The sequence below is a fragment of the Artemia franciscana genome, chromosome 1, assembly GCF_032884065.1.
Source record: "Artemia franciscana chromosome 1, ASM3288406v1, whole genome shotgun sequence".
NCBI classification, from domain to species: Eukaryota; Metazoa; Arthropoda; class Branchiopoda; order Anostraca; family Artemiidae; genus Artemia; species Artemia franciscana.
In genome coordinates, this window is record NC_088863.1 from 38736655 (window position 1) to 38764406 (window position 27752).

The 27752-nt window shown below is 34.3% G+C and overlaps 1 protein-coding gene and 1 long non-coding RNA gene across 2 annotated transcripts in view; both read right to left on the reverse strand.

Annotated features, from left to right (window-relative positions):
• Window positions 1-27752, reverse strand: part of LOC136029308 (hatching enzyme 1.2-like) — a 103646-nt gene that overhangs the window by 15461 nt on the left and 60433 nt on the right. Inside the window, exons 6-7 of the mRNA XM_065707578.1 lie at window positions 25280-25379; window positions 264-373 (exon numbers count right to left, since the gene is read on the reverse strand). Coding sequence (XP_065563650.1) covers window positions 264-373; window positions 25280-25379 — 210 coding nt within the window. The remainder of the gene's footprint in view (window positions 1-263; window positions 374-25279; window positions 25380-27752) is intronic.
• LOC136029317 (uncharacterized) lies at window positions 23011-23368 on the reverse strand. Its single transcript, XR_010618017.1, has 2 exons — window positions 23263-23368; window positions 23011-23170 (listed from the first exon to the last, which is right to left on the reverse strand). It is a non-coding gene; the product is annotated as an uncharacterized LOC136029317 (long non-coding RNA).

The following is a 27752-nucleotide window of genomic DNA, read 5'->3' on the forward strand; positions in this document are numbered from 1 at the left end:
TAAGGGCTGGATATCCTAGAAGCATAGTTATTAGACTAGTTTGAAAGAAATGACAATTCCAAAATTTAGAAACTCCAGAAAATTATCCAGAAAGGAAGTTGTAATCTTGTTTAGAAAGTCTCTCTCTCTCTCTCTCTCTCTCTCTCTCTCTCTCTCTCTCTCTCTCTCTCTCTCTCTCTCTCTCTCTCTCTCTCTCCCTCTGTGTTCTCTTCTTCTTTTTTCTTGAAAATCTTCATTTAAATATGGAGGTAAAATAGGCTCACCTGGAATTGGTACAATCGTCTTAGTTCCATTTTTTGCCCGAAACTGCGAGCTACCGTGCATTACAGAGCCATAATCGTAAGGAAGGCCTAAATTTGTAACTTGCTCCACACTGAAAGTTTGAAAAGAACATTATTGCATTTATTCAAGAGAACGGAAATCTGAGGAAAAAACCTCTAAAAAGGAGAGTTTTTTGCATGAATGAAAACTGAATGCATTTCCAGGCGGCTGAAAATAGGAAAGATCAAATACAAAAGAAATCGTGAAATGAATCTCTAGAAGTTAAATTCATCAACACTCCTTTAAACAATTTTAGACATTCAAAGCACCTAATTTAGTCTCACATTCTTAAATTCATGAGACCAGTGTCTTCAGAATATGTATTTTAAAAAATTCATTGGCTATAAAGATGTATCACAGCTTTTGAATAGATTCTAATTTGACTTTGCTTTTTTTTCCTCACATTTTATTGTGTTTGATTCGTTTTGAAATTTAGGGATGAAATGAAAAGCATATGTTTTTACTGTTTTGTTTAAATAATACTCCAAGCACCAGATAAATACAGCCAAACATAGTACTTCAGTCTTGTACTTTTACTCTCTAAAATGTTTCCAAAATTCAAACGGTAGAAAACACAAATCCTATTATTCTCATTTTTACTTTAGGTCAACATTATGCAGTATCAAGTTTCCAAAGCAAGAAAATTTTCAAATCTTAATTTCTTTTATTTCCACATATATTTTTCTTAAATTATAGAAAATTCTATGTTTGGAACACTTCTAGATTTTTTTTTGTCTATTACAAATTTTGATACAAGAATTAACTGTCTTTAGCAACAGGTTTTACGGGCTAGAAACCTTTTCAGATATAACTCAAAAATGGTTTCATCTTTATATGCCTGGAAATCTAACTCAAACAGATATGCCCTCTCCTCGGTAAGTTTTTGGCACTGTATATAAACATTACATATATATATATATGTATATATATATATACATATATATATACTAGCTGTTGGGGTGGCGCTTCGCACCACCCCAACACCTGGGGTGGTGCGCCCCCCCAAGCCCCCCCGCGCGCGTAAGTCATTACGCGCCATATTAGTTATGCGCCATTGTAGTTGTGTCCCTGTGTCCCACCTGTGAATATAGATAGATTTATATATGTGTTTCAAACTACGTAAAAATTGCGAATAAACAACATTCTTGGCTTTCCCATTGTCTGTGCATATACAAAGCCGTATGTACTAATAATGACGTCATATGCAAACGCTCTTTTTACAAACAAACAAACATGCATCCACACAACTCGTTTTATATAGATAGATAGATAGATAGATACAATACAAATTAACTGCGTAAAACTTGCGAATATACAACATTCTTCGCTGTCCAATTGTCGCTGCATATAAATACATTGTCAGGTTTACCAACCCTCGAACATGCAACGTACAATTGTCCATGGGAAAAACAATCAGTATTAAGATCCATACCACATTTTTCTAATGATTGACCTTGAGCTTTGTTAATGGTGATTGCAAATACTAATCGAATTGGGAATTACAATCTTTTAAATTGAAAAAGCAGATCCGTTGGAATCATGGGAATGCGAGGAATAAGAACAGCCTCACCCTCATAAGGCCCTGTCAAGATTGTGGCCTCTATTAGGTTTTCCATTGTTTTTTTTACGGCAAGTCGCGTGCCATTGCAAAGCTTTGGTGGGTTGATATTTCTTAAAAGTATTATTGGTACGCCTATTTTTAGTTGTAGCACGTGTGGTGGAAACCCTGAAGGATCTATGGAATTTAAAAATTCAGATGGATAATTAACCGCTTCATTTGGTTCCAAAACTGTGTCGACTGACTTGTAAAGGACTGCCTGGTCTCGAATCTTGGTCAAAACAATATTGTTGATTTCGTGGACGTCTATATTTTTGGGTGCGAGAATCGCTCTTTCACTTAGCCATTTATTATTTTTATAATTTTTTAGAATATTCGGAAATACTTATTCAATCAATTCATTTTTGGACGTCACTAAATTACAGAAATCAGCAGGTAGTTGTATACGTCCTGAAATTGAGTCTACTGTTTGACCAGAGTCATCGTTTTGCAATCGGACACGCATATTTGTAGTTAATTTTAATATTTTTACGTGTGCCCATAAATTAGAATTTTTTAGGCAAGCATTCATTTCGTCTGCAGGAGTTAAACTACGTAAAAATTGCGAATATACAACATTCTTGGCTTTCCCATTGTCTCTGCATATACAAAGCCGTATGTACTAATAATGACATCATATGCAAACGCTCTTTTTACAAACAAACAAACATGCATACACACAACTCGTTTTTATATAGATAGATAGATAGATAGATACAATACAAATTAACTGCGTAAAACTTGCGAATATACAACATTCTTCGCTGTCCAATTGTCGCTGCATATAAATAGATTGTCAGGTTTACCGACCCTCGAAAATGTAACGTACAATTGTCCATGGGAAAAACAATCAGTACTAAGATCTATACCACATTTTTCTAATGATAGACCTTGAGCTTTGTTAATGGTGATTGCAAATGCTAATCGAATTGGGAATTGCAATCTTTTAAATTGAAAAGGCAGATCCGTCGGAATCATGGGAATGCGAGGAATAAGAACAGCCTCACCCTCAAAAGGCCCTGTCAAGATTGTGGCCTCTATTAGGTTTTCCATTGTTTTTTTTACGGCAAGTCGAGTGCCATTGCAAAGCTTTGGTGGGTTTATATTTCTTAAAAGTATTATTGGTACGCCTATTTTTAGTTGTAGCACGTGTGGTGGAAATCCTGAAGGATCTATGGAATTTAAAAATTCAGATGGATAATTAACCGCTTCATTTGGTTCCAAAACTGTGTCGACTGACTTGTAAAGGACTGCCTGGTCTCGAATCTTGGTCAAAACAATATTGTTGATTTCGTTGACGTCTATATTTTTGGGTGCGAGAATCGCTCTTTCACTTAGCCATTTATTATTTTTATAATTTTTTAGAATATTCGGAAATACTTTTTCAATCAATTCATTTTTGGACGTCACTAAATTACAGAAATCAGCAGGTAGTTGTATACGTCCTGAAATTGAGTCTACTGGGAGCTTTCCGTTTCCAATTGTCAGCAATTGATCTGAAAATGTTTGACCAGAGTCATCGTTTTGCAATCGGACACGCATATTTGTAGTTAATTTTAATATTTTTACGTGTGCCCATAAATTAGAATTTTTCAGGCAAACATTCATTTCGTCTGCAGGAGTTGATCTAGGTATTATAGGTAATGTTTGCCTGAAATCTCCCGCAAGCAATATTAATGTGCTGCCAAAGGGTTTCGACTTCCCTCTCAAATCTTTCAAGCATTGATCCAGAGCCTCGAGCGATTTTCTGTGTGCCATTGTGCACTCATCCCAAATAATAAGTTTGCATTGCTGCAATACTTTACCCATCCCAGATGATTTGGAAATATTGCACGTGGGAGTTTCTGTAGAATGCAAATTCAGAGGCAATTTAAAAGCGGAATGAGCAGTTCTTCCACCAGGCAGCAATGTTGCGGCTATTCCGGACGACGCAATTGCCAACGCTATATCATTTTTTGATCGAATTGATGCCAGAATCAGTTTTATCACAAATGTTTTACCAGTACCTCCTGGCGCATCCAAAAAGAAAATTTCTCCAACGTTGTTATCGACACAATGCATTATCGTATCATAAATGTCTTTTTGTTCCGACGTTAACTTGGAAATGTTATTTTGTACATACGACAATAGATCACTCGTACTGTAACTTTGTTCACGATCCAATTCTACACATGTCGAAACAGCAGCGATACGGTTAGGTGAAGGCATTCCCAAATCCTGAAGAGGTTTGTTTGCCATACGTACGCACAAATCTTCTATAATAACTAAAGTGTAGTTATAAATTTCTGATGTAAAATCAAAAGTCATATCTGACGTCTCTAACTGTTTTCGATGGAGTATATCTTCGGACATTTTTGACATATTTTTCCCATAACTCTGTAGGAGCTGATGGAGAGCAAGTTGTTAAAATGATGCCAAACAATGCACGAATTTCACTTGGGGTTGACGTTTCGCACGGGTCATTGATGCAGTTATCCCAGTGTTCGTCATTCTCCAATAAATTCAGAGCTTGGCATGCACTACGGTAAGTGTCATGTATAGTACCGTTTACAGTTCTCAAATACTCAAAGGATGTCGGACCGGGTACATTCACCAAAAGCAGGCGTAGAAAGAAGCATTCATGTTGATTGGGGTGAACGGTGTAGAGTCTTCCTATCGTGGTATCTTTGAAGATGGTAGGTTGGCCGTCGACTGACTTACCCTGTTTTCGACGTTCAAATACTTTATTTTTAGTATTCCACGTGTAATACGAAGGCACTTCAGTATACAGCAGTTTTTTTGCAAAAGAATCATTTTTGCAAAGCGAAAAAAAAGCTGTTAATGTTGTATCACCGTCAAAGCAAAAATGACGACAACTAACTTCATGACGTCAGTCAACACAGAAACATGACGTCACCTGACAGACAGACAGACAACTTATTTTTATATATATAGATATATATATATATATATATATATATATATATATATATATATATATATATATATATATATATATATATATATATATATATATATATATATATATATATATATATATATATATATATATATATATATATATATATATATATATATATATATATATACTAGCTGTTGGGGTGGCGCTTCGTGCCACCCCAACACCTAGTTGGTTGGGGCGCTTCGCGCCCAACCCCCCCCCCCCCCCAAGCCCCCCCGCGCGCGTAAGTCGTTACGCGCCATTGTAGTTGTGTCCCTATGTCCCACCTGTGAATATAGATAGATATATATATATATATATATATATATATATATATATATATATATATATATATATATATATATATATATATATATATGGTTTTAACTACGTAAAACTTGCGAATATACAACATTCTTTGCTGTCCCATTGTCTTTGCATATAAATAGATTGTCAGGTTTACCGACTCTTGAACATGCAACATATAATGGTCCATGGGAAAACAATCTGCATTCAGATCTATACCTCATGATTCTAATGATTGCCCTTGAGCTTTGTTGATGGTGATTGCTAATCGACCATTCCCTGTCCCGGTGTCCCGGTCGTCATTTACATCCCCCTGTTTCCCCCGGTGTCCCCGTTGTAGTTGTGTCCCTGTGTCCCGGTCGTCATTTATATTCCCTGTGTCCCGGTCGTCATTTGTATCCCGGTGTCCCGGTCTGTATATACATTCGTTTTTTAGTTTTGTTTTTCTTCTTTATTTTTTTCCTTTTTTTTCTTTTTTAGCTTATTTAGATTTTTAGATTTTTTAGTTTTTTTATTAGTTTTTAGTTTTTTTTCTTTTTAGTTTTTTGTCCCGGTCGTCGTTTATATCCCCCTGTTTCCCCCGGTGTCCCCGTTGTAGTTGTGTCCCTGTGTCCCGGTCGTCATTTATATTCCCTGTGTCCCGGTCGTCATTTGTATCCCGGTGTACCGGTCTGTATATACATTCGTTTTTTAGTTTTGTTTTTCTCCTTTATTTTTTTCCTTTTTTTTCTGTTTTAGTTTATTTAGATTTTTAGATTTTTTAGTTTTTTTATTAGTTTTTAGTTTTTTTTCTTTTTAGTTTTTTTGTAGTTTTTACCTTCTTTTTAGTTTTGTTAATTTTTTTTTTACTTATGTCCTGGTCGTCATTTATGCTCCCTGTGTCCCGGTGCTTTGTTGATTGCTAATCGAACATTCCTTTTGTCCTGGTCGCTTTCTCTTTGAGTGTCGTCATTTATTTTTTTCTTTTTTAGTTCTTTTAGTTTTTACCCTTTTTAGTTTTTTTTAGTTTTTTAGATGAAATTTTTTTTAGTTTTTTCCTTTTTTTCTTTTTAGTTTTTTATTGGTTTTTACCTTTATGTTAGCTTATTTTTCAGTTTTTTCCTTTTTTTTTAGTTTTTTTTTATTTTCTTTTTTTTTAGTTTTTTACCTTTTTTTAGTTTTTTTTTAGTTTTTTTAGTTTTTTTAGTTTTTTAGCTTTTTTACTTTTTTATTAGTTTTTAGTTTTTTTGTAGTTTTTTGCCTTTTTTTAGTTTTTTCAGTTTTTTTTTTAGTTTTTTATTGGTTTTTACCTTTATTTTAGCTTATTTTTCAGTTTTTTCCTTTTTTTTTAGTTTTTTTTAGTTTTTAGTTTTTTTAGTTTTTACCTTTTTTTAATTTTTTTAGTTTTTTTAGTTTTTTAGCTTTTTTATTTTTTTTATTAGTTTTTAGTTTTTTTTGTAGTTTTTGCCTTTTTTTTAGTTTTTTTAGTTTTTTAGCTTTTTTATTAGTTTTTAGTTTTTTTTGTAGTTTTTGCCTTTTTTAGTTTTTTTAGTTTTTTAGCTTTTTTATTTTTTTTATTAGTTTTTAGTTTTTTTTGTAGTTTTTGCCTTTTTTTAGTTTTTTCAGTTTTGACGTCACCTGATCCAGTTTTTTCAGGTGACGTCACCTGATCCACGATCCACAGATCCACAGACAACTTATTTTTATATATATAGATAGTTTTTTTTTTTACTTATGTCCTGGTCGTCATTTATACTCCCTGTGTCCCGGTGCTTTGTTGATTGCTAATCGAACATTCCTTTTGTCCTGGTCGCTTTCTCTTTGAGTTTCGTCATTTATTTTTTTATTTTTTAGTTCTTTTAGTTTTTACCTTTTTTAGTTTTTTTAGTTTTTTAGATGAAAATTTTTTTTAGTTTTTTCCTTTTTTTCTTTTTAGTTTTTTATTGGTTTTTACCTTTATTTTAGCTTATTTTTCAGTTTTTTCCTTTTTTTTAGTTTTTTTTTATTTTTTATTTTTTTTTAGTTTTTTACCTTTTTTTAGTTTTTTTAGTTTTTTTAGTTTTTTAGCTTTTTTACTTTTTTTATTAGTTTTTAGTTTTTTTTTGTAGTTTTTGCCTTTTTTTAGTTTTTTCAGTTTTTTTTTAGTTTTTTATTGGTTTTTACCTTTATTTTAGCTTATTTTTCAGTTTTTTTCCTTTTTTTTTAGTTTTTTTTTAGTTTTTAGTTTTTTTAGTTTTTTACCTTTTTTTAGTTTTTTTAGTTTTTTTAGTTTTTTAGCTTTTTTATTTTTTTTTATTAGTTTTTAGTTTTTTTTGTAGTTTTTGCCTTTTTTTAGTTTTTTTAGTTTTTTAACTTTTTTATTAGTTTTTAGTTTTTTTTGTAGTTTTTGCCTTTTTTTAGTTTTTTTAGTTTTTTAGCTTTTTTATTTTTTTTATTAGTTTTTAGTTTTTTTTGTAGTTTTTGCCTTTTTTTAGTTTTTTCAGTTTTGACGTCACCTGATCCAGTTTTTTCAGGTGACGTTACCTGATCCATCCACAGACAGACAGACAACTTATTTTTATATATATAAATATATATATATATATATATATATATATATATATATATATATATATATATATATATATATATATATATATAAAAATAAGTTGTCTGTGTGTGGATCTGTGGATGGATCAGGTGACGTCATGTTTGTTCGCATATGACGTCTGAATTATTTCACACTACTACAAAAGAAGAAAAAAACTAAAAAAGGTAAAACTACAAAAAAAAACTAAAAAGAAAAAAAAACTAAAAAAGCTAAAAAACTAAAAAAAACTAAAAAAAAGGTAAAAATCTAATAACTAAAAAAAAACTGAAAAAAATAAAAAAAGGCAAAAACTACAAAAAAAATAAAAACTAATAAAAAAACTAAAAAAACTAAAAAAAGGTAAAAAACAAAAAAAAAACTAAAAATTAAAAAAGAAAAAACTAAAAAAAAGGAAAAAACTGAAAAATAAGAGAAAAAGAAAACTAAAAAAATATTAATAAATATAAAAAATATAAATATAAATATAATATAAATTAGCAATCAACAAAGCACCGAGACACAAATGACGACCGGGACGCAGGGAATATAAATGACGACCAGGACATAAGTAAAAAAAAAAACTAAAAAAACTAAAAAAATGGTAAAAACTACAAAAAAACTAAAAACTAATAAAAAAACTAAAAAATCTAAAATCTAAATAAACTAAAAAAGAAAAAAAAGAAAAAAGGAAAAAAATAAAGGAGAAAAACAAAACTAAAAAACGAATGTATATACAGACCGGGACACCGGGATACAAATGACGACCGGGACACAGGGAATATAAATGACGACCGGGACACAGGGACACAACTACAATGGGGACGCCGGGGGGCACAGGGGGATATAAATGACGACCGGGACACCGGGACACAAGGAATATAAATGACGCCCGGGACACTCAAAGAGAAATCACAGACTGGAACACCGGGACACAAATGACGACCGGGACACAGGGAATATAAATGACGACCGGGACACAGGGACATAACTACAAAGGGGACGCCGGGGTGCACAGGGGGATATATAAATGACGATGGCGACTCAGGGAATGGTCGATTATCAATCACCATCAACAAAGCTCAAGGGCAATCATTAGAATCATGAGGTATAGATCTGAATACGAATTGTTTTCCCATGGACCATTATATGTTGCATGTTCAAGAGTCGGTAAACCTGACAATCTATTTATATGCACAGACAATGGGACAGCAAAGAATGTTGTATATTCGCAAGTTTTACGTAGTTAAAAACATATATATATATATATATATATATATATATATATATATATATATATATATATATATATATATATATATATATATATATATATATATATATATATATATATATATATATATATATATATATATATATATATATATATATATATATCTATATTCACAGGTGGGACATAGGGACACAACTACAATGGCGCGTAACTAATATGGCGCGTAACGACTTACGCGCGCGGGGGGGGGGCTTGGGGGGGGGCACGAAGCGCCCCCACCAACTAGGTGTTGGGGTGGCGCGAAGCACAACCCCAACAGCTAGTATATATATATATATATATATATATATATATATATATATATATATATATATATATATATATATATATATATAATGAAAAGAGAAATCACCAATGCTACAGCACAAACACAAAAAAAAAAAAAAAAAAAAAAAAAAAAAAAAGGAGACAGAAGGAGAAAAGGAAGACTGTTTTCCTAAATTAGTGATTAATATAAACCAGCACTTGAATGAGGCCTTAACCCTACTCATCCATACAATCACATAGGTCAAACAGTGACCTGTGAATATAGATAGATATATATATATATTTGTGTTTTTAACTACGTAAAACCTGCAAATCTACAACATTCTTCGCTGTCCCATTGTCTGTATATATAAATAGATTGTCAGGTTTACCGACTCTTGAACATGCAACATATAATTGTCCATGGGAAAAACAATCCGTATTCAGATCTATACCTCATTATTCTAATGACTGCCCTGGAGCTTTGTTGATGGTGATTGCTAAACAAACATTCCCTGTGTCCCCATCGTCATTTATATATCCCCTTGTGCCCCCCGGCGTCCCCGTTGTAGTTGTGTCCCTGTGTCCCAGTCGTCATTTATAGTCGACAAACATGACGTCAGTCGACACACAAACATGACGTCAGTCGACACACACACGTCCCAGTCGTCATTTGTGTCCCGGTGTCCCAGTCTGTAATTTCTCTTTGAGTGTCCCGGTCGTCATTTATATTCCCTGTGTCCCGGTCTGTATATACATTCGTTTTTGAATTGGTATATGATGAAATAAATTTTTTCTTTTTCTCCTTTATTTTTCAGTTTTTTCCTTTTTTTAGTTTTTTTCTTTTTCAGTTTTTATTTTTTTTTTATTAGTTTTTAGTTTTTTTTCTTTAGTTTTTTTGCTGTTTTCACCCTTTTTTAGTTTTATTTTTTTTATATTTGAGATGACATCTTCATCAGTACATAAAATGGAAAGTTCGGTGTCAGTTGATCCATTCTAACCACAACCACGAGCGTTGTGATCCTCAAAAAGTAAAAAGAGTAGGGTGAATTCTATCGACCCCAAAATTGAGGAGATTTATTTCCAGAAATGGAATATTACCATCTGAATAGAGACTATTTTAAAACTGAATGGTCAGAACATAATCCACCATGCAGTGGGATGATGCATATAGTGGTCAGTATACACGATGATTCAAAGAGAGCAAAAGAGAGATATGAAGATATCCAGACTAAAGTATTCAGGCGAATTTAGCAAGACTATCATAAGAGCTTCACCTTAATACCCTTAAGGTGCACAATAGCAATAGTTGTAGCAACATTAGTAGCAGAGTGCGCATAGCACCTTTGGTGTCTTCAACATACCCATCAACACTCGCTGAAAGTTTCAGCTTTATACCATCAGCCGTTCTGGAACCATTTCTGATGCATACGCTTGACAACCCGCATGGGCATAGCGTGTTTTGAAATAGTTCGATACAGTTTCTATTTATTCCAAATTTTTCCCGTTAATATCTTTAGTTTTAATAGCAGCAGTAGTGGTGGTGGTAGTAGTAGTTGTAGTAGTAGTACTAGCGGTAGAATTAATTGTAGTAGTCTAAGCTTTAGTGTCAGTAGTAATAATAGAAGTAGTAATAGTAGTAACATTAGCAGTATGAGTAGAGGCAGTAGCATTAGGATGTAAATATTTACTTTTGGTTAGTTCAACATCCCTCAAAATAATCCCTTTTAGTTTCAACCTCACACACCAGACTGTTCATAAGATATCGCTGTTACATCCTTTTGACAACCTGCATAGAGACGGCGTATTGCCATTCAGTTGATATTCCCTCTCAACATTCCTTGAAAATTTCACCTTCATACCCTTAGGCTTAGTTGTAATAGTAGTCACAGTAGTGGCATTAATATTACTATTCATAGTATTGAATAGCGGTATTACTACTAGCAGCAGTAGCATTAACCAATTGTCTTTTTGTCAGTAGAACATCCCTCTGATCAAGTTCTGGAATTTTCAACTTAATGCAATTGCCCATTGCTATGGTATTACTGATATGTCCTTTTGGTAACCTGTATGCTCTTACACTTCTTGAAAGTTTCATCTCAATGTTCTTAACCTTACAGGTAGTGGGAATGGAAGTAGTAGTAGTAGTAATAAATGTAGCAGTAAGAGTAGTATTAGCAGTGGTGTGCACATATTGCCTTTTGGTAAGATTATCTTCCCCTTTAAGCATTCTCTGAAAGTTCCAACTTAATACCCAAATCAGTTCTTGAGATCTTGACAATGTGCATACACATTTCCCTCAATACTCTAAATGGAATAGTGTGGTACTAGTAGTGGTGGTATTTGTAGTAGCATTAGTATTATGCAAATATTGCCTTTTTGATTATCTCCCTCATGATTTTTTAAATTTTCCAATTAATATACTCAGTTATTCCTGTGTTATGACCTTTTGACTATCCGTATACACATAACGTGTTTTAATTTAATTCAATACTCCCGTTAACATTCTCTGAAAGGCTCACCTGAATACCCTTCGTCTTCTTTGAAAGTAAAGTTCAAACATGTATACCTTTCTCAATAACATATACAATGTTTAAACAATGAAACAATTGCCTAGCTTTCAGCCCTGGTCCTGAGGAGTGTGGGATGGTTGACATCCCTAAAGACAAAAATTACTAGACCTTTCAACAACACTGAACAAAATCGATCGGATAGGTTCTAGGGAACGATAGGCTTTGGGGGGAGATGATTGCCCTCCATTCAATTTTGACTCTTAAAATGGGCACTAAGACTTTCAACCTCCAAATAAATGAGTTCCATCCGATTCAAAGTTTATACTCCCACTCGTTCCATAAAATCCTTATATGCTCTATGTGCATAACTTACAATCCTTTCGCCAAGGGCTGTCGGGGTTTTCATCCTTAAATACATAATTTCCAGACCTTTCAACTACGCTGAATAAAATGACTATCTTAAAATTTTTATTAGATGTGTTTTGAGAATTGATGGGAGGGGGGGCTTGTTGCCCTCTAATCACTTTTGACTATAAAAGGGGCAATAGCCCTTTCAATTTCCAGTTGAATGAGCCTTTTTTGAAGTTTCTACGACAACAAATGGCCATCTTGAAATTTCTATAAGATGCATTTTGGGAAAATAAGAGATGGGGGGGTGGTATCCACCCTCCGATCACTCTGAATCTTAAAAAGAGCAATATAGCTTCTGATTACCAATCCAAAGAACCTCTCCGAAGGTTATACGATCACCCCTTTCTATAAAAACCTAATATGTTCCCAGGGGATAACTTTCAACTCTTGTCCTGAGGGCTTGGGGGAGGAGGGAGTTGTCATCCTCAAAGACATAATTTCCCAGCCTTTTAATTACGTTGAAAAAAGTGGTTATCTCAAATTTTTTATTGGATGTGTTTTTGGAAATTACTAGTGTGGGCCAACTACTTTTGACTATTGAAAAGGGCACTAGCCCTTTCAGTTTCCAATCGAATGATTGCTATTCGAAGTTACTACTATATATCATTCTATACGAAGTGCCCTGGTCTGAATAAACAAACATAGACAGCGCTTTTGCGCTGCTTATAACTGAAATTCAGATTATTAATATATTATTATTGTGACTATACGGTTGATAGTCGTCAAAAAGTATGAGATTTCTCGACCAGGGATTTTATCCTGTCTTACTGAAGAACAAACCAGAGGGCAACGAACCACTCTTATTTTTTAGCCCTTTCTACCCAGATACCCCAGTGATCCACCATGAAATGGATAAGAGTTTCAAGATCGCAATTTTAATTCAAAGACCTCAATATCTCTAAAAGATGCCTTGCAGGAATGATGAAAAGTGTAAGGTCCCATAGGTAAAGACAGGAGACTGTGAAACAAACCTGTTCGGATCTTGTACTTTGCTAATGTTGTTTGCTAATGATACGGGATGTAGTGTCTCTGGATCCAATGATCTGATACTTCGGCAAAATGTGTATCAGTCAATTCATAAAATTCTTCTGTGGTTTAAGCTTAATCGTCTTACAGCAAATTCTGAGATGATGAAATTTATTATTTACTCTAGGACTTCAAACTTTTGTACTGGACTCCAGTCAGCTTAGGCTTCAAACAAAGTGCGTTTGTACGTTACTTTGTACGTTAGCTTGTTAGCTTTGTACATTACTTAGGAATTATCATTGATGAAAACCTGTCATTCAAGCACAATATTAGCAATCTGGAATGTTGGAATGATACGTCACTTGAAATTTATTTTAGCTTATAATGCGTTAGGGTCCGTCTATTTTAGTTTATTACATTCTTATCTTAATTATTGCTCACTTGTTTATTCGAATACATTTAGGAGCCATTTACTGTCACTCAAGAGACAACGGAATAAAGGATTGCGAGTACTGAAGGAATATGTTCCATATCCTGTTTCGCTACCAAAGAAAAAAAAATATTCAGAGGATATATGTTATATTGAATATCCTTCCAGTTAAACAGTTTGTAATGTTTCAGACAGTTCTGTTTGTTGTTCAGTATCGTATGAAAGGCATTACTTGTGTATTTTTGTGAATCTGAGCTGTTGCAGGTGTCGGATGAGGTGGATTCATGTTGACATTCCAGGAGATGATGTATGGTCTTTCAAACGCTAATTAAACCCAAGAGATCGCGGTTTTTACTAAGAAATAGTTTAATTACAATATGGAATAAATTGTGTAAAAATCGTAATCTATCTCTTCCCCTATAAACACTAAAAAATAAAATGAAGCAATGCCAAAGGAATATGTAAATTGTTAATAAGTATTTGTATGTGTATACGTATGCATGTGTATGTGCTTGTACATACATCTTTAGGCCTCTTTTGCAGAGCGTGTTTTGGGGGGAGTTGGTCCCTTTTTCCTGTTGATTAGTTGAATAAAGTTAATAAAATTTGGAACTTCGTTGTCTTTTTTGGTGGGTTGAGCAGTCTGGAAAGGTGAGTTACCTATTGCTTTGTATTTTATTTTTGAGGGTAGTTTGAAATAGAACATTTAGGATTTTTGATTTAAATATATATATAAATATATAATTAAATATATACATAAATATATATATATATATATATATATATATATATATATATATATATATATATATATATATTTCATCAAAAGAAACAGATGGATTATAAGATAAAAAAGCGAAAAACACATTACAAAAGAATACACAAACACAAGAAAAATAAAGAACAAATGGATATCTAACTACAAAAAACAAAACTATTACCTCGAAATAATTGCCCAAGGATGACTAACAATATTAGAGTTATAACTGGCGATCTGGGCTAAGATCGCTTCATTAGGGTCGATAATCCCATACCGACTTGTCACAATACGGTTACTTGTCCATAGAGAAGCCGTAAGAGATACTTCGCATATTTATACTATGTCTTTCTTATCTTCTTTCGATTATCTTCATATTTATATTATCTTCTTTCAATAATATTTATAATATGACTTTCAATTCTTTCTTATCTTCCTTTTGGAATATCCTCCAAAAGGGACTTAAATACAGATATTTAAGCATTGTATAGCTAAGCCAAAATAAACCGATCAAACTGACGCTTATAAGCTACAACACGGCTATGCGCTAAAGAGGTCCGTTTCTGCAGATGACTCTGCAAAAGGTGACACGTTTTAAGCATAGACTGACCAATAGGGATACCCAAATGAAATATTTGTTCGGCAAGCCAAACAGTAGCACCATGTAGCCTAACATCAACAGCAGACCCTTGCTTAGCATTAAACAACATCACTTCTGATTTTTCCTCGTTAAACTGAAGCCCTAATCTTCTATATTCTACTTGAAACTGAATAAAATTCTCCTCTAAACTGTGAATGAGGCGGCTCAGATCAAGCGCATCGTCTGCATAGCTTATTACCGATAGATCAATCCCACTATCGTGGTTTGACGATGCTGTTGTTAAATTCGGTAGGTGATGTCAATGCACCCTGCCTTACACCTTTTTAACGGGAAGCACCAGGTTATTTGTCAGGTTTGGTGTTGTCAGTAGCTTAAGCTCAGCTTTTAAATTTTGATACATATCATATAAAGGGTTAACATACATGGTGAACACCTGCTAGGCCCATATCTAAAATAATCTGCTCATGACTTAGTGAATCGAAGGCCCATCTAACATCATGCGCAGCGAGAGCTATGCTCTCACCGCTTTTCTCAGCATCTATAAAGGCCGAAACAAGAGCAGAAAGAGCGTGGTCACAAGCTAGACTAGGCTGAGAACCGAATTGATGGTCTGGAACTGTGCATTTTGACCGCAGTTTTTCAACAATACAATAACTGTAGCATAGTTATAGGTCGGAATGAAGAGCACTGGCAGAGTGGCTTTTCCTTTTTAGGCACAGGTGTTAGTGTTCCTATTGAAAAAGAATCAAGCACAATACCCAGGTTAAAAATCATTTGAAAAAGAAGGGCAAGGTGCTCAAGGAACATCTCGCTGCAAAACAGCAGGTGCTGAATTGTATACTATCACAACCACGTGATTTCATTTTTTAGTTTTCTAATAGCAGTACGGATAGAACACCTCGTAATTATAATACCCGATCTGTTTTCTTCTCACTTACGTTAGAAGAAATCATCCAGTTTCACATCGAAACTTTTTTGTAGCCGGATATCAAGAGCCAAAAATTCATTTCTATAATTCTGAGCCCAATTATCTCGATATATTAAGGTCATTGTTACATGAAACCTTTCTTTAAACAATGAAGACCAAAGTTTGTTCAGGTGGGTAAGGACAGCCTGAGATGAAGAAGGAATAATTGCACTACGGTGTAGTGCAATTAGATCTTTGGCGAAATTACGTTTACTATGAATTCGAAGCTTATTCACCCAACCCTCTCGTGGACAGCCAGCCTCACACCAAACCGAAAGCTAAAACTTTGCCGAATAGCGACCAGGACAAAAGGAATGTTCGATTAGCAATCAACAAAGCACCGGGACACAGGGAGTATAAATGACGACCAGGACATAAGTAAAAAAAAAAACTAACAAAACTAAAAAGAAGGTAAAAACTACAAAAAAAATAAAAAGAAAAAAAACTAAAAACTAATAAAAAAACTAAAAAATCTAAAAATCTAAATAAACTAAAAAAGAAAAAAAAGGAAAAAAATAAAGGAGAAAAACAAAACTAAAAAACGAATGTATATACAGACCGGGACACCGGGATACAAATGACGACCGGGACACAGGGAATATAAATGACGACCGGGGACACAGGGACACAACTACAACGGGGACACCGGGGAAACAGGGGGATATAAATGACGACCGGGACACCGGGACAGGGAATGGTCGATTAGCAATCACCATCAACAAATCTCAAGGGCAATCATTAGAATCATGAGGTATAGATCTGAATACAGATTGTTTTCCCCATGGACCATTATATGTTGCATGTTCAAGAGTCGGTAAACCTGACAATCTATTTATATGCAAAGACAATGGGACAGCAAAGAATGTTGTATATTCGCAAGTTTTACGTAGTTAAAACCATATTATATATATATATATATATATATATATATATATATATATATATATATATATATATATATATATATATATATATATATATATATATATATATATATATATATATATATATATATATATATATATATATATATATATATATATATATATATAATATATATATATATATATATATATATATATATATATATATATATATTATATATATCTATATTCACAGGTGGGACATAGGGACACAACTACAATGGCGCGTAAACTATTATGGCGCGTAACGACTTACGCGCGCGGGGGGGGCTTGGGGGGGGGCGAAGCGCCCCCACCAACTAGGTGTTGGGGTGGCGCGAAGCACCACCCCAACACCTAGTATATATATATATATATATATTATATATATATATATATATATATATATATATATATATATATATATATATATATATATATATATATATATATATATATATATATATATATATATATGTTGTGTGTGTATATATATTGTTTTTAACTACGTAAAACTTGCGAATATAAAATATTCTTTGCTTTGTCAGGTTTACCGACTTTTGAACATGCAACATATAATTGTCCATGGGAAAACAATCCGTATTCAGGTCTATACCGCACTTTTCTAATGATTGCCCTTGGGCTTTGTTGATGGTAATTGCTAATTGAATATTCCCTGTGTCCCCGTCGTCATTTATATATCCCCCATGTGCCCTTCCAGCGTCCCCGTTGTAGTTGTGTCCCTCTGTCCCGGTCGTCATTTGTGTCCCGGTGTCTCGGTCTGTAATTTCTCTTTGATTGTCCCGGTCGTCATTTGTGTCCCGGTGTCTCAGTGTAAAATTTCTCTTTGAGTGTCCCGGTCGTCATTTATTTTCCCTGTGTCCCACTTGTCATTTGTGTCTCGGTGTCCCGGTCTGTAATTTCTCTTTGAGTGTCACGGTGTCATTTATATTTCTTGTGTCCCGGTGTCCCGGTCTGTAACATACGACAATAGATCAATTGTGTTGTAACTTTGTTCACGATCCCATTCTACACATGTAGAAATAGAGGCAGTATGATTAGGTGAAGGTATTCCCAAATGCTTAAGAAGTTTGTTTGCAATAGATAAGCACAAATCTTCAATTATAACTTAAGTGCAATTATAAATGTCTGTAAAGTCCAAGGACATATTTGACCTTTCTAGCCGTATTCGGTGGAGTATATTCTCGGACATTTGTGATTTCTATTTCTCCCATAGCTCTGTAGGAGATGAAGGAGAGCAACTTTTGCCGGAAGACACGGGCCATGATGTTATGTCTATGAACCGGTGATTGTCCAGGATGTAAAAGCTGTTGTATCTAATCCCAAGATAGATTATATGTAAATGTAATAAATGACGAATCATTAATCTATAGGCATAATATTTCATTGCGCTGCATTTCTTATCCATTTCTTTGTTAGTGGCTGGATTTATTAATTTAATATTAAAGTGATAGCCGTCGGCTCCATCCTAAAAATGATAGGATATTGTAGGGCAAAGTAGCATCGATGAGTTTAAGCAATTCCTGCCAAATGGTTGTTTCGCCTATCTATATATATAAAAATAAGTTGTCTGTGTGTCTGTTTGTCGAGTGACGTCATATTTGTGTTTCGACTGACGTCATGTTTGCCGACTGACGAAATTACAGACCGGGACACAAATGACGACCGGGACACCGGGACACTCAAAGAGAAAGCGACCGGAACACAAGGAATGTTCGATTAGCAATCACCATCAACAAAGCACCGGGACACAAATGACGACCAGGACAAAGGGAATATAAATGACGACCGGGACACTCAAAGAGAAATTACAGACCGGGACACCAGAACACAAATGACGACCGGGACACCGGGACACAGGGAATATAATGAAGACTGCGACAATCAAAGAGAAATTACAGACTGGGACACCGGGACACAAATGACGACCGGGACACAGGGAATATAAATGACGACCGGGGCCCAGGTACACAGCTACAACGGGGACGCCGGGGGACACAGGGGGATATATAAATGACGACGGGGACACAGGGAATGTTCGATTAGCAATCACCATCAACAAAGCTCAAGAGCAATCATTAGAATAATGAGGTACAGATCTGTATACAGATTGTTTTTTCCCATGGACAATTATATGTTGCATGTTCAAGAGTCGGTAAACCTGGCTATCTATTTATATGCACAGACAATGGGACAGCCAAGAATGTTGTATATTCACAAGTTTTACGTAGTTAAAAATTATATATATATATATATATATATATATATATATATATATATATATATATATAATATATATATATATAATATATATATATATATTATATATATATATATATATCTCAATTCAGAGGTGGGACACAGGGACACAAATACAATGGCACGTAACTAATATGGCGCGTAACAACTTACGCGCGCGGGGGGGGGGGGGGGGGCTTGGGTGGGGGGGGGCGAAGCACCCCCACCAACTAGTCTATATATATATAAAAATAAGTTGTCTGTGTGCCGAGTGACGTCATGTTTGTGTGTCGACTGACGTCATGTTTGTCGACTGACGAAATTACAGAACGGGACATCGGGACACAAATGACGACCGGGACACCGGGACATAAGGAATATAAATGGCGATCGGGACACTCAAAAAGAAAGCGACCGGGACACAAGAAATCTTCGATTAGCAATCACCATCAATAAAGCACCAGGACACAAATGACAACCGGGACACAAGGAATATACATGACAACTAGGACCCTCAAAGAGAAATTACAGACCGGGACACCGGAACACAAATGACGACCGGGACAAAAATGACGACCGGGACACCGGGACACAGGGAATATAAACGACGACCGCGACACTCAAAGATAAATTACATACTGGGACACCGGGACACAAATGACGAAGGGGACACAGGGAATGTTCGATTAGTAATCACCATCAACAAAGCTCAAGGGCAATCATTAGAATAATGAGGTATAGATCTGAATACAGATTGTTTTTCCCATGGACAATTATATGTTGCATGTTCAAGAGTCAGTAAACCTGACAATCTATTTATATGCACAGACAATGGGACAGCAAAGAATGTTGTGTATTCGCAAGTTTTACGTATATATATATATATATATATATATATATATATATATATATATATATATAGATATATATATATATATATCATGAAAAGAGAAATCACCAATGCTACAGCACAAACACAAAAAAAAAAAAAAAAAAAAAAAAAAAAAAAAAAAAAAGGAGACAGAAGGAGAAAAGGAAGACTGTTTTCCTAAATTAGTGATTAATATAGACCAGCACTTGAATGAGGCCTTAACCCTACTCATCCATACAATCACATAGGTCAAACAGCATAGCCACACACAATCAACCATAAAGAATAATCCATGGACAGGCAGTCATGTCGTCAATAAGTACAAGTCGTCATTTACCAAACCATAGAAAAAATAATATAGACAAATAATTCAGAGGCAACACCCAACATAAGGGCTCATCAGGAGAATACACTGGCCTATATTGGGTTTCCCCCACTCTAAATTCTCTACCCAGCACAGTGTTGTGGCTACCACAGAATATCCATGGCATCCCCGCGTCAGGTATCACCCCCAAAATACATGTCTATGAAAAAAACCGCAAATGTAAAACAACCAAGTAAAACCAAAACAAGCTTATCCTGTTAATATATCCCTCCCTTTAGCAACAATAGGTAAACTAAATATTATAAATTTTACCAAATCACAAATATTAACACATTGCAAAAAACCTGAATGAACTAAACAATTATATAATTCATCTTTACCATGTGGCTAATTTTTTAAAAATTCCGCTCAAATAGAAACACAATTCAAAATAAATGGCGCTGTGACAACATTTCTCGAACCTCCGAAATTAGTCAAAAACTTTTTTTAAGTATTTCTAGATAATTCTTTTGATATTTATTTAAAAGTTCGTTATAATGAAAACTAAATTTTTTAAATTGCCAGGTTAATTTATTTGCAGAAAAACCTCTTGATATCAATTTTTGGCTTAAGATTTTACATCTATTTTTAAAATCAATTATAATTACTACAAATCCTTGCATAACGAAGTAACTGTGAGAAAAACGCTGAATATGTGATATTTGAGTGTATATTACTTTCAGGGAATGGGAAACTAATCACTTCAAAATCAAAATCATCCGTTTTATTATACATTTTAAAACTTAATTTATTATTATCACAAATATTAATATTTAAATCTAAGAAAATGATCTTCATGACCAGCGCCATGACTAGGCTCAAGAATAAGCTCTGATGGATATATATTTTTAGAAATATCAATATATCACAGGTGGGACACAGTGACACAACTACAATGGCGCGTAACTAATATGGCGCGTAACGACTTACGCGCGCGGGGGGGCTTGAGGTGGCGCGAAGTGCCACCCCAACAGCTAGTAAAGAATACTATCTACAGGTAAGAACTGATCACAGACCATAACGATTGCCACTTCGTTGATAGTTGCGTATCAGTAGTATACAAACTACGTATCAGTAGTTGCGTATACAAAATACATACATGACGTCATAATGCTCAATCCTTAAAATGACGTCAGTGGACGAACATGACGTCAGTCGACAAACAACTTATTATTATATATATACTAGCTGTTTGGGTGGCGCTTCGCGCCTCCACAACACCTAGTTGGTGGGGGCGCTTCGCGCCCACCCCAAGCCCCCCCGCACGCGTAAGTCGTTCCGTGACATATTAGTTATGCGCCATTGTAGTTGTGTCCTCTGTGTCCCACCTGTGAATATAGATAGATATATATATGTTTTTAACTACGTAAAACTTGCGAATATACAACATTTTTCGCTGTCCCATTGCCTGTGCATATAAATAGATTGTCGGGTTTACCGACTCTTGAACATGCAATATATAACTGTTCATGGGAAAAACAATCCGTATTCAGATGTATACCTGATTATTCTAATGATTGCCCTTGAGCTTTGTTGATGGTGATTGTTAATCGAACATTCCCTGTGTCCCCGTCGTCATTTATATATCCCCCTGTGCCCCCCGGTGTCCTCGTTGTAGTTGTGTCTCTGTGTCCCAGTCGTCATTTATATTCCCTGTGTCCTGGTCGTCATTTGTGTCCCGGTGTTTTTTCTTTTTAGTTTTTTACCTTTTTTATTTTTTTTCCTTTTTTATAATTTTTTTCTTTTTAGGTTTTTCTTTTTTTTTAGCTTTATTCGCGCCATATTAGTTACGTGCCATTGTAGTTGTGTCCCTATGTCCCACCTGTGAATATAGATAGATATATATATATATATATATATATATATATATATATATATATATATATATATATATATATATATATATATATATATATATATATATATATATATATATATATATATATACTAGCTGTTGGGGTGGCGCTTCGCGCCACCCCAACACCTAGTTGGTGGGGGCGCTTCGCGCCCCCCCCAAGCCCCCCCGCGCGCGTAAGTCGTTACGCGCCATAATAGTTACGCGCCATTGTAGTTGTGTCCCTATGTCCCACCTGTGAATATAGATATATATATATATATATATGGTTTTAACTACGTAAAACTTGCGAATATACAACATTCTTTGCTGTCCCATTGTCTTTGCATATAAATAGATTGTCAGGTTTACCGACTCTTGAACATGCAACATATAATGGTCCATGGGAAAACAATCTGTATTCAGATCTATACCTCATGATTCTAATGATTGCCCTTGAGCTTTGTTGATGGTGATTGCTAATCGACCATTCCCTGTCCCGGTGTCCCGGTCGTCATTTACATCCCCCTGTTTCCCCCGGTGTCCCCGTTGTAGTTGTGTCCCTGTGTCCCGGTCGTCATTTATATTCCCTGTGTCCCGGGTCCCGGTCATCATTTGTATCCCGGTGTCCCGGTCTGTGTATACATTCGTTTTTTAGTTTTGTTTTTCTCCTTTATTTTTTTCCTTTTTTTTTCTTTTTTAGCTTATTTAGATTTTTAGATTTTTTAGTTTTTTTTATTAGTTTTTAGTTTTTATTTCTTTTTAGTTTTTTTGTCCCGGTCGTCATTTATATCCCCCTGTTTCCCCCGTTGTCCCCGTTGTAGTTGTGTCCCTGTGTCCCGGTCGTTATTTATATTCCCTGTGTCCCGGTCGTCATTTGTATCCCGGTGTACCGGTCTGTATATACATTCGTTTTTTAGTTTTGTTTTTCTCCTTTATTTTTTTCCTTTTTTTTTCTTTTTTAGTTTATTTAGATTTTTAGATTTTTTAGTTTTTTTATTAGTTTTTAGTTTTTTTTTCTTTTTAGTTTTTTTGTAGTTTTTACCTTCTTTTTAGTTTTGTTAATTTTTTTTTTATTTTAGTTTTTTTATTAGTTTTTAGTTTTTTTTTTCTTTTTAGTTTTTTTGTAGTTTTTACCTTCTTTTTAGTTTTGTTAATTTTTTTTTTTACTTGTGTCCTGGTCGTCATTTATACTCCCTGTGTCCCGGTGCTTTGTTGATTGCTAATCGAACATTCCTTTTGTCCTGGTCGCTTTCTCTTTGAGTGTCGTCATTTATTTTTTTCTTTTTTAGTTCTTTTAGTTTTTACCTTTTTTAGTTTTTTTTTTAGTTTTTAGTTTTTTTAGTTTTTTACCTTTTTTTAGTTTTTTTAGTTTTTTTAGTTTTTTAGCTTTTTTATTTTTTTTATTAGTTTTTAGTTTTTTTGTAGTTTTTGCCTTTTTTTTAGTTTTTTTTAGTTTTTTAGCTTTTTTATTAGTTTTTAGTTTTTTTTGTAGTTTTTGCCTTTTTTTAGTTTTTTTAGTTTTTTAGCTTTTTTATTTTTTTTATTAGTTTTTAGTTTTTTTTGTAGTTTTTGCCTTTTTTTAGTTTTTTCAGTTTTGACGTCACCTGATCCAGTTTTTTCAGGTGACGTCACCTGATCCACGATCCACAGATCCACAGACAACTTATTTTTCGCTTTCTCTTTGAGTGTCGTCATTTATTAGTTTTTTCCTTTTTTTCTTTTTAGTTTTTTATTGGTTTTTACCTTTATTTTAGCTTATTTTTCAGTTTTTTCCTTTTTTAGTTTTTTTTATTTTTTATTTTTTTTAGTTTTTTACCTTTTTTTAGTTTTTTTAGTTTTTTTAGTTTTTTAGCTTTTTTACTTTTTTTATTAGTTTTTAGTTTTTTTTTGTAGTTTTTGCCTTTTTTTAGTTTTTTCAGTTTTTTTTTTAGTTTTTTATTGGTTTTTACCTTTATAGTTTTTTTAGTTTTTTAGCTTTTTTATTTTTTTTATTAGTTTTTAGTTTTTTTTGTAGTTTTTGCCTTTTTTTAGTTTTTTCAGTTTTGACGTCACCTGATCCAGTTTTTTCAGGTGACGTCACCTGACACATCCATCCATCCATCCACAGACAACTTATTTTTATATATATAGATATATATATATATATATATATATATATATATATATATATATATATATATATATATATATATATATATATATATATATATATATGTTTGTAAAACTTGCGAATATACAACATTCTTCGCTGTCCCATTGTCTGTGCATATAAATAGATTGTCAGGTTTAGCGACTTTTGAACATGCAACTTATAAATGTCCATGGGAAAAACAATCCGTATTCAGATCTATACCTCACTATAAAACAATCCGTATTCAGATCTATACCTCACATTATAATGATTGCCCTTGAGCTTTGTTGATGGTGATTGCTAATCGAACATTCCCTGTGTCCCGGTCGTCATTTATATATCCCCCTGTGCCCCGGCTTCCCCGTTTTAGTTGTGTCCCTGTGTCCCGGTCGTCATTTATATTCCCTGTGTCCCGGTCGTTTTTTGTGTCCCGGTGTCCCAGTCTGTAATTTCTCTTTGAGTGTCCCGGTCGTCATTTATATTCCCTGTGTCCCGGTGTCCCGGTCTGTAATTTCGTCAGTCGACAAACATGACGTCAGTCTACAAACAACTTCATGACGACATAAAGCTCAATCCTTATAATGACGTCAATCGACAAACATGACGTCAGTCGACACAGAAACATGACGTTAGTCAACAGACAAACAAATTATTTTTATATATATGATCATTTTAGGTAAATTTTTGACCAACTATATTTCAAACAATAAGCCGTAAATAAGAAATGCCTCTATCCCACTTTTTAGAATTATAATGAAATAAAGGTTAAAATGGCTAGGCCCTTTACCGCTTAAAGATGACAGAATGTCAAAGAATGTGCCTCTGACAGTCCTCTTCGTCAGGCGAAAAGTAGGTTGCCTCAAAATGGGGTGGAAGAGATCACGTGAAAGGATTTGAAAGGAATTTAAAAGTCTTAGGAGGGGCTGTGGAGTGAAACTTCGCAACCCTAGACAGCATCGAGTGTCTAATAGCATTAGTAGCAGTAGTAGTAGTTATAGGCGTAGCATTAAGAAAGAATACCTGTATTTTTCAAAGTAATCTTCATCTCCTGCAACGATATTTTCAGTTACGATTTGGATATAGTCGTCTCTATCTCGCCGGTTGTGTTCATGCCAAAAACCTACAGGTATTAACAAGAGTTAAAATTTGGCTGGAATTCTTTTCAAAGATTAGAAAATCCTATTTCTTGTGCCCCAAAGTCGTTAAGAGTGACTTTGTGTCCAGAGTATGGATATTTGGAGTCTTGAAAACATTAACCCCTCACTAAGCCTAAGTACCAACTGCAAAATTCAAGTCGGAAGATTCATTTTGCGTGAAACTAAACAGTTCGTGAGATCGATAAACAATAAAAATTAAGTTAGAATTAGCGTTGTAGTTGTTGTAAGTGTGAAACGTTTTATCCTGAAAATGAAACTGAAAACCATAGGGCACAAGAGCTTGCACAAATATTTAAAAGCGGAATTTGTCCGTTTTGAAAAAAAAGGAACAGGCACTTCAATATCAGCACATTCTTATTTTTCGTCATCAGTAGAAAATAGATTCAAAAATGAAACAAAACTTAAAATACGGAGAGGGCAGCAGAATTATAAAGGGCTGACAGATAATTGCGACAAAAAAGTGCCTTTTCGAAACAAAATTGAACAGTAAACAATTCTTAATTTTGGACCAACAAGCTCACGAATGCCATTCATTAGGTGGTGTCAGTTCCCAAAAATATTGCACACACTCTTCCTCTACTTCAATCTACTTAAAGCTTCAATCCTTACCCACTCCCCATCCCCTTTAAGACGTTTCAGTCTACTTTAAGTCTTTCCTTTTGACCTATTAGCATCCTATTTGGGGACGAGCTGCTTATGGTTTGGTCCCAGATGGCTGTCTAAAAAGAAAAATATTTGGCAATCTGTCATCCTTTATACACAGAAGTTTTCCTAGCCTTCTCATCTATTCTTCCATGACAGCCCCAGGAAGTTCAGTAGAATCAAGTTTTTCACATGGCTTTTTGGGTCTCGCAAAAACAAGAACAAGCAAAGAACAATAAATGATAGTGTAATAGGCTAGAGGTTATTAGCAACATGACTAATGATCTATTCGAACGAAAGATAACCTTTAAGCAGATAGTTTTAATGAGAGTAGCTTCGTCTTTTTATTATGAATTAATTTAAAAAAAACTTTTTCCGCAAAGTTAGTTTTTCAAAGAAGAGTATAGAGCTCCACTAAGCAAAAAAATGAGCCGAAATAATGTCAAATAGCCTTCCAAACTTAAAACTACCATAAGTAACGATCAATAAATAAATGAAACTCAAAACGAACAGAAATTACAATAAATAACCGACTCAAACTCAAGACGAACAAAAATTAACACGAGTAAGTCTGACAACTCCAATGCCATCTCAAGACCTGAACATAATTTACACTTTACTGAAAAAAAAAAAAACAAATTACCTTGAGTTGTCAGTTTAATATGCATATACTGACATTTATTTCTTACAGTTTCAATAATTTTTTATTTATTAGAGTAATAAAAGTGGAAACATTTCAAATGTGTTTTATTTTCAGTAAAGAGCAAATTGTGCTCTGGTCTTGACAAGGTATGGGGGTTTTTAATTTATCATCTTCCTTATCATTTCCTGAAAGTTCCAAATTAATTTACTCAGTCATTCGTGTGTTATGCCCTTTTGACAGCCCGTATAGACATAAATTGTTTTCATTTAGTTCAACACTCTCCTTCACCTTCTCTGAAAGGCTCCCCTAAGCAGTGACCACCCTTTAATGCCATGGCAGCCCTACCCCTGGACTCAATGACAGCCCTATCCCTGGATTCCATGACCGCCATCAGTCATTGTCAAGTCATAGGTGCTGTTTTCTAGGAGATGCAGGTGTTAATTACGGAGTTGGAGTTAAGGGTGACGCAATTTTGCACGACTTGATGGATTTATTGGAGTGACACATTCTCATGCGACATGCTAGACTTCAGGGGGTCCGTGGGAAAACCCTGCTTGTAACTGGGCACGGCACACAGGTAGGTGTTACGTAATGACGGTACACACAATATGGATGTGACGCAATCTTACATGTGGGTTTTACGTAATGACGGAGGAAACACTTGGATGCTACATAGTGATAGCGCACACTTGGGATGTTACGTAGCAATAGTGAAAACGTGGGATGTTACGTAATGACGGTGAACACGTGGGATATGACGCCATCTTACACGTTGGTGTTACGTAATGACGGGGGTTTCACGATGAGAAAAATCAGTGTACAAGTTTCATGAAGAAAAAATCAACATGCAACAAATGTCCCGAACAAAAACCAGCACGCTACAAGTTCCATGAATAAAACCAGTTTCTCGATGAGAAAAATCAATGTATAAAAATCACAAAGAGAAACTTCAACATGCAACAAGTGTCACGAACAAAACAAAAATTAGGACATAACAAAATTGATGAACAAAATCAGTATCGCGAGATAAGAAATCAATGTTCAAGTTTCA